The 11898-nt window shown below is 35.6% G+C and overlaps 1 protein-coding gene across 9 annotated transcripts in view; it reads left to right on the top strand.

Moving 5' to 3' along the window:
* Positions 1-1146: 1146 nt before the first annotated feature.
* The window catches only part of LOC139122618 (protocadherin-15-like), an 88918-nt gene continuing 78166 nt past the window's right edge, over positions 1147-11898 (top strand). For 7 of the 9 annotated variants that reach the window (XM_070688187.1, XM_070688186.1, XM_070688194.1 and 4 more), the window contains exons 1-2: positions 1147-1323; positions 2173-2424. In XM_070688187.1, the coding sequence (XP_070544288.1) occupies positions 2346-2424 (79 nt within the window). In that variant the 5' untranslated portion in view covers positions 1147-1323; positions 2173-2345. The remainder of the gene's footprint in view (positions 1324-2172; positions 2425-11898) is intronic. The other 2 variants (XM_070688195.1, XM_070688190.1) reach the window with 1 other exon arrangement.

The raw sequence follows: 11898 nt of genomic DNA, 5'->3' as shown, positions 1-11898 counted from the left end.
ACAGTGAATTATTTTTCAAATCGAGGGCATAAGTTATGATGAGGGTTTTATCTTTTTTTAAAAAACGTATATCAAAACCATGTCAGGTGACGTAAGAGAAATAGTCCTTTTGCATCATGGTGCGAGAAAATGAAAAATGCCACCCAAAGTTACGATGACATGTTTTTGAATACCTGGAATCAAAAAGTATACTCCTTACGCTTTTTGGCCTTTTGTCTCAAGCGCTGCAGCTAAATCATGGATTTGACTTTTTTCTTTAGTATGTATTCATTTCACAGGCAATGAAGAAAACCCATGACAGTTTATAATACACCCCTATGGTCAGAGACGGAACGCAGCTGTACCAACATAATTTTTGTGACACCAAGTGGAGTGAAATTTGTAACGCGCCAAGTGAACCCTATATAGGGAAAATCGTTATCGGATGCACATCGTTCACCAATTTCTTCACTGATCGAAAGAACATACCTCTTTTGAACTACGGAAATAGGTAGGCCTATTAAACTCACCTTAACTTTATGATCAGTAAATTAGCTATATTCCGAAACGAAATTATGTAAGTTTTTTTGTTTTTCTCAAGAATAATGCCAACTTCGCTGCGGTAAAGCAAAAAGATGGTAATCTACATATTCTTGATTTAATTAAATATGAATGATCATTGCGTATGCCATTATTACGCCCGCAGAACTTTCATTTTGTATATCGGCGGTTCGTCGGACAAAGCTTACGGTTCTTGTGGTTTTTTCAAGAGGGACAAGAAGCCGATAAAATGACTGCATCAAATTCATTCGATTGTTGTTTCTGCATATTGCCAGTATCGATTCCAAGTTTTACTACCAATACCGACGAAAAATCACTGCTTTAATAATAGCGAAGCGACCACTTGGTTCGAGTAGTTGTTATTTAAATAAGATTGAACTATAATTTGATATCGATTTGGAGGTCAGCAAGAAAACAGAGAAATAGTAAAAGTGCGCGCTTGAAGTCATAAAACGCATGCGATGAAGCAAAGAATAAAAAAATCGTCGAAAAAACAAAACGTAACCACATACAAAGTCAGAAAGCAACCGATTTTTTTCGTATTTTCTACTTGCAACATTTTGCGGTCAATTTGCATAACAAAGAGGTTAATGTTTAGGCGTGGTACGTTTCACTTAGTTCGCTTCATCGCTTCAACAACAGTCGCCAGACGCCAGACGTGGTGATGCTATTTGGAGAACGGTTTTATTTTACCCCGAATAGAAAACCGTCGTCGCGTTGAATAATGTAAACTGCAAAATCGTCGATGTTGCCCGAAAGCACGTTGATCAATCTCGACTGAAGGTAAGACAACAGATCATGTTTTTTTTTTACCGCGCGCGTTTGAAATTGTGTACTGAGGTACAGGGGATTGCTCATAGGTTTCACTCACGCTTTTGTGCATACTTCCGTGAGCGTAGGACATCAGGCACAGTGATGGGTTAACCGTTTCGTAAGTTGAATTTTATTTTTTTACATACCCTGGGAAAAATTCATTGCTTCGTAAAACAGTTTTAGTTCCCCTTTTTGCAGGCCGACCTTCCTGAAATCACCAATTTTGTAATGTAATAGAAAGTAAAGAGTGACAAAACGACACGCACGCAACGGATCGCTGCCAGCCAGCTTGAAGCTCGTGGTGGTGGTTGGCGCTTTTCACCGTTTCAGATAGCAAGGTCGCAGGCTACGCATGGGTGCACGCATAAGCGCTGAGTGTGAATTTCGCGGTTGAAATCGTCATCGAATGCAAAAAATAATTCCCGAGTGTAAAGCTGTTTTGACTGAAAACGACTCCGGTGTCCCGACTGCTAAAATCTGGGCCATTTTTCCTAACTCCTCATGGCGGGAGTGAGCTGTCACCCCTATCTGGTCGCGATGAGGAACATCTGTCTCGGGTTCAAATAGGGCATCGTAAATGAAAACGAAGAAGAAAAGGCCCTGTATACTCAGCGTGTGCTGCGTGTATTGTGTGTAAATCTGGACAAAATTGAGCGGTGGATTAATGCCTTTGTCATGTCCCTTTTTGTATAGCAATGTGCGAATTACGTGAATTACCGATTTAGTCTATGATATCATTTTTCTGCCGCGCGCAGAGATCGATAGAAATCGTAGGGTATGTTTTTTTTATTTTCACGTTCACGACTTTCATTCACACAGGATCGTCGCACGTTGTTATTGTAAGCTTTGGTCGTCATCTGGTGTCGACGGTGGTCGTGAAAAGGCCCTTTGTGTGTCAATGTGGTTCGCCAATGGAACTTAACAAAATTTGATCTGGGAGACTATAGATACACCGAGAAGAGAGAGTGTGTGTCCGCAGTTTTCACATTTACATGAAGATGCCGGGACTGCAGTTTATTACAACATGGCTTATAGTTCTCTATTCATCTGTTCATCTTGTCTTGTCACAGGGTAAGTCACATCCCCATAGCAACAGCCTTTCTTCATCTCTTACTGTAACCTTGAGATCTCCATCTTTCGTGCAAATTGATCTGTTCTTCACACTGCCTCTTGGCATTGTATGCACTTATATTGGGAAAATGTATCTCTCAGGCCTGAATCTCCACCTTGGTTGCTATAACAACTGCTTCAGACCTGTGTATGATGTTATCATCTTAACTTGGAGTAACTTTGGGAATTTTAACAAGAGTGACAAAATGTTTAAATCAATGCATTTCACTCTCATATTGGATACAAAACAATCTATTACAACTGCTCAATGTTGTTAACAATAAGATTGTACTTTCACACAGCTCAATAACCTTGACCATACTCATGATATTATCTTTATGACCGAAAAAATGATTTTATTAATTATGCCACCAAAGGCAGCCATGTGTTTGTCATAGAAAGTGGTGCAGTGTTTGCAAGTTGACAGAGTCTAATAACACGATAGCACCAAAATATCTCATTATCTTGATATAGTTTGACAGTGCTAATAATTTCTTAATTACTAACATTGTATTAAGCTAGTCCATAGCTCCTTTAATTCTTTTGTCCTTCTGAAAGGCACAATTTTTTGACAATCAAGACGTACAATACATGGTTCTTAATAATAATTTAATATTTTCCCAGCGTGAATCAGTAAATTATTGTTTGCAAGGATGGTGAGTTTAATCTTGATAAAGGACAGACCACAGGCAAGGTTCACTGTGAATAGCTTGTGAAGATTAAGAATTCATCAGCTGTTACAAGAAAAAAAAATAGCTCTTCAACTTAAACAACCAAGCTGCAACACACCAGAAATTGCCGGTCCCTTCAAAACAGTGTTGATGGTTATTTTAGGTTTGTTGTTAAATATAGCATCGTGCATGCAATATTTGCTATTGCTGTCAAATTGAAAGTCAGACAAATTTTGCTGTATGTTTTTTTACTGCAGCGTATGGTTTAATCCCTTCATGCAGTTTTTGTCGTAAAATTGGCAGTAACAAATAATCTGTCATGCCATTTCTGTAAGCATTGTTTTATTTTCTGAAGAATCATTTCAAAAAAATAAAATTGTGCATATTAATAAATGATCCACAACATCAGAAAAAAGACCTGTAGAAATAGTATAAGATAAATTTTTATTTACATGTAATGCAAATATCTTAAATTTGCCCCAATACAACTTATTTGATAGTGATATCCACCTATAAGAATGTTTTGACAATACTATTTTATGGTGCTGAAAGAGTACATTTGTAACGGTCAATTTCTAGAATATTTTCCTTAAAGTAAGAAAATTGAAGGTTGGAATTTGCTTTATTGCTTACAATTTTGAATATATATGGTTATATCATCTGTTGTGTAGAAGAATTAAAGTAAACTTTCCTTTGTTATCATCTTTATTGTATCAGAATGCATAATTACTGATATGAAAAAATAAACATGTTTTGGTCACCCAACCTGCCCTATTTAAAACGCTTTGACATTGAACTTTTTTTTTCAAAATCAACCATGATTTTGCCAAATTTTCATTCATGATGGGTCATACTCCATTGAAAGCATTAACAAATAGAAAGATGTTCCCAACTGACTTACTTTATTTCCTCAAGACATGTTAATTGAAACACAAATATTTTTGTTGAAGTTACCCTGAATATCAGTCAGGGACAAATATCATGATTGATGTCCAGATCTTTTATAGACTGGTTGCCATGTTGATTATCCTCTTCTGATATTTAATATGGCAAAATATTCCAAGACTGTCTCTTCTCACCTGGTCATACCTATTTCTCACAAGTTGGTTCAGCCCAACTCGGGGCAGACATCAGGGTTGTTCCATTATTTGTATGCTCATGGAATTTGCTTGTCAGCTGTTTTGTGTTTTCGCTTTCCGTTAGCAGTGATTGTATTTCCTTGCTTCACAGCCCGAGGTTGAAATTATCTTTATTGAAAGCCTGGGTGTGGTTCCATGTGCGTAGTCACTCCCAGTTGATGCAGTCTCCGAATTATGAAATATTGATAAACCATCACTGCTGGCAGAAAGAAATATCCAATTTTGAAATATTGCTTGTAAATTATTCATAATGGAGACAGGATTGTAGATTTTCTTTACTCTTATATAAATAATGCTTGTGGAATTTCGTTTTCAGGAGTAATATTGTTCTAAAATGGCAATCTGTACCTTAAAGGTATTAAGATGTGATCAGGTGTTTCAAACTGATGGCAACTGCGAGAAACGATTTTTCTAAAAGCTGAAAAGAATTAAATAAGATGACTATGAATAAAATAAATTGCAAGAAATGGAAAGCTGTGTTTTTTTATGTTAGGAATGTTAATATATTTTAAGTATTCAATGTCATGGTTCATCGTAATTGTCGGCAACTTTCAAAAGACGTATTTTTGGCTAATGAAGTAATGGCCTCAGAATCAATACGCTGTATAAAGTTGTTATTCCTGTGTCAGTTGAGCGATATGTAAATTTGGATGGTAGCATATGTTGGTAGTATTCACGTCCATTGAGCTTGGCATTCAACCCTTATAATAAATGATCTGTTTGTACATTTTCCATAGATAAACCATGACATATTGTCTGAGCACAATGCATGTCAGAGTGTAGATGTTGAAGCAAAATATATCAACACTTGGTACAAGGAACAGTAGCAAACAATACATTTTGACAAATGGTCACGTCATTCTTCCATCCCCGTCTTTCAAGTCCATTGTCCAATCATGCAGGTTGAAACAGTGGGATTAGACCAAACCACAGTGATTAGTGGGTTGAGCAATGGTAAATATGTATGATGTAGGTTATAAATTGCACTAGGGGGTATGTTTACATTTGTTCAATACAAAAGACACCCACAGACAAACATTGATTAATACCATAAGTAAGATGGGCTCAGTGGTATGTAGGTGTGCTGGAATCACTGGATGGCAGGATTTTGTCACCTAGCAGCTACTGGCAATGTACAATACATTCTATGATCCTCAGTACTGAATTTGTTGCTTTCCGTGAACTCAAGTCTCGGGGATTGCTGGAAAACCTGTTTTACCAAGTTGGTTATTTTCATGAAACTGACTGCAAGAAGCTCTGTGGAAGGCAATCAAGTCCATTCATATAAGGAAAATTTTATGACTGATTGTGATTTTTACATGACTTAAGGTCATCAAAACAACTGACAAAATATTGCTGACTCAGCACATTTTCATCTGTTTGCTGATAAGCGTCGCTTTACAGTAAATTTTCTTACCCGTTGTACATGAAACACAGTCACTCCAACATCTTATCATAAGTATAAATTAATCATCTTCTCCAATTTTTTAAAGAATAAAAACAAATGTACTATCCAACAAAAAAAGTATTTTCAATATTACCAATCAAAACTTCAATGATACCTAGTTTTATTGCTTGACGGTATTTATGGAGATGTTTAATAGGGAACTGAAAAAGTGAAATGTGCTTTTTTATGTTCCACTTGTTAACCATCCCTTCAGGCATAAAACTTTGTAATATACCAATTTATTATAAAGTGTTTTACTCTGTAACAGGAACAGTTCCAATAAATGAAATTTTGTATGTAATTACACGTTAGATCTTTAATAATGATGTATTTCGCAGTCATTGACAACCTAGGAAAATGTCTGCAATTGTATGATCAATGTATGGCATAGCTTTAAAAAGACTTAACACAGAAATGTAGATTGAAGATTCATTTTCTGTCAAATGCACGTTGAAATTTTTTTTTCAGAATAGTGAGTTGGCCTTTCAGTCAGAACAGGTGAAAAGGTAATTTTCAAATGACAATATCCTTTATATGATTAATTGATGGTGCTGCAAAGGTCAAAGTTCATCAACTCTTACAGCAAAGAAAGACCCTAGGCACTGAGATCTGTGGAGAGCCAGATGGCCTTAAAATCACTCAGGGCAAATAGAATTTTAGTAAAAGTAAAAATGTTCATCAGATATAAATGGAAGTTTGAATTCAATCTATTACAAGGAGATATAAATAAATATTAGTTGCGTACTCCTATGAAGGACCACTGAAAAATGTGAATAACTCAGAAAGAGTTTGGAATAGTACAGCAAAACAACTGAAAACAAGTATTAAAACAAATTAAGGGACAATCGGTATGAGATGAAAACTGATTATTATGAGCAAGGAAAATAAAAGTGTTCAACTTAGATCCTGAAGAAAACTAGGGACCTAACACAAGGGAGATGACGCCTAAAAGTGATGATGGTCTTTCAAACACTTGTGTACAAAGAGAGAGATAAACCTCAGAACTATATGAGGAGACAAACTACCATGATTGACAAGTAACTGAAGCAATGGGAAACATGGTATGACAGGAAAAGCCATGCCTGAGAGTTTTGAACTGCTCTCAATGTAATTTGGTGATCCAGAATGAAGTCTGATATCTATAAAGCAGACATGCCCATATACTACCGTCACAGAATCCATTCATAATATCAACATTTTAGGTCAATTGAACATCATGTTGCCAATTGCCTGTACAATGAATTATCTCCTGTGTAAAACTGACTAGTTGACTAGTACAGGTTATTGAAACCACATATTTATACTGCATTCTAGATAAATTATGGCATAATTTTGACAGATGCATTCCATCGACGCCCTTCTTGTAGAAGTGCAGACTACACATGTTCAGCTATCAGAAAGAAAAATAACATTTTCAGGTATCAAAATTTCAGGAATGTGTCTTTTCTAGATTTTTTTCTCCCTAATAAGTAAATTTACCCTCCAGCCATTATCCATCAATATTGCTTGGAAAGTATGTGCCATGTTCCGTAACTTGTTGATTAAATTTTATGAAGTTACGCCTGCGAGGTGCTTTGTGAAGTAGTGATGCGTACCGGGCTGAAAAAAGTTCATATTTTTTTATGACATGGATATTAGAGGTTACCATGCCGATTGTACGCTAATTGCATTTGAATACGGTAAAGCTGTCAGTGTTTTAGCTCATCAAGTTCCAAACACAATTCTGTGAATGAAAAGAACTAAGGAGAACAAAAGACATGACGGAATCTTCCGTTTATTGAAATCTATTTTTATCTGTTGTTCGTGATATCAAAGATATGTAAATGATCTTTTTTACCAGCTCATGTTATGATGACGTGGGGAGACACTTAGTAAAATTGAGAAATAAGAGAGTTTAGAGCTTTTCATGAATGATAAATATTAGTGAAACACTTTTCTTATATTCACAAATTTTTGTAATTTTCATTGTTTTAAGTTGGTGCCATGGTTACCACTTGTATTTTTTGACCTAGAGGCAAGTTCCATTTGATAAAAATTCTTTGTGTCATGGGAGCATTGATGTCATGACCATTATGAACTAGGAATATGTAAAGGTACTTAATCTGTAGGGTTTCAGAATATAATTTTGCTGATGTAAATTTTTGTCAGCATTTTAATCATCACAACACTATATAGAACCCGATTCATAATAATAAAATAAAAACAATAAATTTATTCACATTCCAAATATGACTTTTATAGAAAAAGCTTTTGAAAATGCAATTCTGTAGAATTTTATAAAATTAATGTAGTCAACTTTTGCTATGTTCAGGCCTAGGTAAGAAATATTAGCAAAGCGTACGGTCCATATCGTCAGGATGGAATTCTAGATAGCTAAGCTACGAAGTCCCACCTATGAGATGTAAAACACAGATAGTTGATGACAAAATCTAGGTTGTCAAGACGCAATTTTGACGATTTTTCCCGTCATACATGCCGTTTCAACATGGCGGCCTAGGATAACGTCGATGCGAAGGCAGCAGTCGTGGTAAGTTTTTACCGTTATTTTTAGTTTTGAAGTGAGAAATCGTGAAAAAATGTATCGCCTTCCGGGTCAAATATCATGGAAAATGCCCTCGTGAAGTATTTTTGTCGAACGTTTGGTATTTTTAGATAAGATAGATGTTAATTGCGGACTGCTGTGGGTCTGCTAAGCTGATCTGTGCGATATCCATAGAAAACCACGTGCGTATCAGTCAAGTATGGTACACGGTATGGTGCAGTGCAGTGCAATTTAAGATCTCAACTCGTTGACTTGGTCGTATACAACATGCGACTTCTACCATCTGATCTTTGAGATTACCATATGTGCAGGGTCTAGCTTATTAAATGGTACTCATGCAAAGTTTGCTCTATTTCCTATTAGTATTTGCAAAATCGCACAGATCTGCTGGTAGACCCACAGCAGTCCGCAATTAACATCTATCTTCTCTAAAAATACCAAACGTTCGACAAAAATACTTCACGAGGGCATTTTCCATGATATTTGACCCGGAAGGCGATACATTTTTTCACGATTTCTCACTTCAAAACATAAAAATAACGGTAAAAACTTACCACGACTGCTGCCTTCGCATCGACGTTATCCTAGGCCGCCATGTTGAAACGGCATGTATGACGGGAAAAATCGTCAAATTGCGTCTTGACAACCTAGATTTTGTCATCAACTATCTGTGTTTACATCTCATAGGTGGGACTTCGTAGCTTAGCTATCTAGAATTCCATCCTGACGATATGGACCGTACGCTTTGCTAATATTTCTTACCTAGGCCTGTATGTTGAAACTGTTCAACACATTGACAAACAGTGCCTGATGCTTCATTTAATAACCATATTGTAAAGCTGCCAGTTTGCAATTATTTAAATACTAAAACAAAATTTTACAAAAATTTTACAAAAAACGTGACGTGGCTGAAGCAATCTGCATATCGAGCCAGTCTTGTTTGTTTGATTTTTTGGGGGTATTTATTTTGTCGAGTTCTACTTGTAAAACTGTTATTGATATGCATGTGATATTTTTGTTACTGGTAGTACCGTAGCGTTTGAGCATAATCTAAATATATCTTATGTAGATATTCTGTTTTTTGCCAGTAAATGGCCAGTAACTCATTTCACCTTTGTAGGTGTCTAGATGTGCCATAGTATTAAATAAAAGTAATCTGATGAGTCTTGCAATTTGACATTTTGTTCTTATATTGTAAGCTCGATCCTGTCACTGCTTTTACTGCAGTTATGGAACGACAGACATTTTAAGATCTTACATGTAAATGTAGTTTAACAGGCTAGGACGGACCCTGTATCTCCGTGCATTCAATTATTTCCATAATTCCAAATATGTAAACACTTCAAAAAATGCTAGTCCTTGCATGGATTTTTATTAAAATGACCTCCTTTGTAAGCATACTTTTAAAATGTGCCGTGCCCTCTGATTCTTCTTAATACAAATATTGTATTCAATGACCTAAGAATTATACCTTAACCATTTTATCTGAACTTGAGTGCCAGTAATTTAGGTCAATTAATTTCTGTGTATTTGTTAACCTAAGCAATTTCCTTTTAAACTTTTGGCTTCAAGGTTGATTTCAAAAAAATATGTTGCATTTTCAAATTACATAAATATGTTTCATTTACAAATTACATAGTTATTTTTTTTAGTTACATTGTCTTTCTGGTTCAGGCTTTGTGTCTGAAGCCTGAAGTCTACATGTATACATATAAAAGTAAAAACAATTATTGTTTTCCCAAAAAGAAAAAAAATTAGCAAGATATAGTTAAACATGAGTTCTGACACCTGTTGAAGGGACATTTGGTAGTGTTCTTACATGTGATTGGTCAGCTGATGTGAATCATGTGAACTGTGTACCCTGCAAAATAGAAATAGCATTAATTACTGATGGATGAATATGCAAGCAAGTTAACAATCGAAAAACATGGCTGTTTTTTCTCCATGAATTTCAATGTTTGTTAACTGAATATGGCGACTTTTAATAGAGTTCTGATCATGATGTAGGTTCCCCATGACGTTCCTGTAACAATTATCCATAGTATTTACTTTCTTAACTTCTGTGTGATCTGTCCTACACTTCTACTGTATTGAGTGTAGTCTAGACAGAAGCTCCTGTTTGCTTTGTCATTGCAAATTTTTACCTTAGAGATTCATCAAGGGTTCCTTTTGACATAATTTGCAAGTATTTTTGTTTTGTGTTGTAACAGAACATTTCTGGCTCCGCTCCCAAAATCATTTTGGAAGGCCAAGTACTCAACTTTCGTCATCACAGCCTGTATGACAGATGCCCAGTGTTATTGTTGATTATAACCTGGATTAAAATCCAAACTAAAATTTCCTTGTAAACAATAACAGTCACATATTTTGCAGAACATTCAATGTTGTGTTCGTAGTAGCAAAGCAGAATATTTTATGCTTATACAATACACTTTGGATTAGAAGAAAGAGAAACAGGACTTGTTTTTCTGAAACAGAAATGGCATGAAGTGGCATGTCTATTTTCTATTGCAACTAATAAAACCTCAACATCCAAAGATCAAAGAGACATAAAATGCGAGAACAATGGTAAATCTTGCAAAAGGGGAAGGAGATTATTTACAATTAGATTCTGGAGGGTCTGGTAGCAGTACCAGGATATGTGTCGTACACAATATTACACTGCTTGCTGTTTCACTTCCCTCCTGATGTTTTTCCAACTGCAGCAAACTGGGATTTGAGAGCTGGCTTAGATCATGTGAAGGATAAGTCATATAAAAAGCCAAATTACACAGCCTTTGATTAAGTTCTGGTGTTGGGATTCCAAATACGATACACGTACATTCAGCAAAATTAAGTCTTGATCAAAATCTTTTAGGAAAACATATAGGGTAACATCTGATAAAAAAGATTGGATAATATTTTAAATTTAGATTTGCAATAATAATTATGAATTTTACAATCCAAATTTTGTGCCTGACTTAGGTGTATACCCCTACATTCTTCCCAGCTTAAAAATGTGTTGGTTTGAATATTTTCAAATGAAAAGAATGTCAAATCATCTGCAGTTTTATCAGAATGGCATTGACCTTCAGTTTGTGCAAAATGTCTGTTACACAAACATGATTTGATTGATCCTTGTCACCAATGATGGACAGCCAATGCAACATTTTCAACCTTTCAATATCCTGTGTCAAGGACTCTTTGATTTAAATCCAGTTCAGTCTAGAGCCTTGAGGATGAATGTCAACAGCCGTGTAGGAAATTACTCATTGTCAATCCCTCATGTGGAAATATACAAAGCAGATATTACTCTTTGAAAAACATTTGTTCCGTCAGCAAAATATGAGAGTATCTTATGAAATTTTTATTTTTAATTAACTAGATAATGTCAAAAGTCTCTGCACTCGGAGGATTTCTGTTTTAGCATTGAGAATTGAGATTTGTCATGAAAAAATTATTGAGTCAGATACCAGCTGCAGTGAAACGAACACATGTACCTGTTGCCTAGCAACAAAGGATGTAAATAGATGTTCAGGAAGTGCGTTCAAGTGTTGTGAATTCTTTTGCTTCAGCCTGTGTGAAAGAGTGAAAATATAATGTTCTCTTCCACTAGAATAATTCAGAATTAGAAGTGAAAGTGTTTTGATTTCGAGA

This window comes from Ptychodera flava, chromosome 22 (assembly GCF_041260155.1).
Source record: "Ptychodera flava strain L36383 chromosome 22, AS_Pfla_20210202, whole genome shotgun sequence".
Classification (NCBI taxonomy): domain Eukaryota; kingdom Metazoa; phylum Hemichordata; class Enteropneusta; family Ptychoderidae; genus Ptychodera; species Ptychodera flava.
The sequence above is the reverse complement of the archived record's forward strand: the minus strand, read 5'-3'. Positions and strand labels throughout refer to the sequence as shown.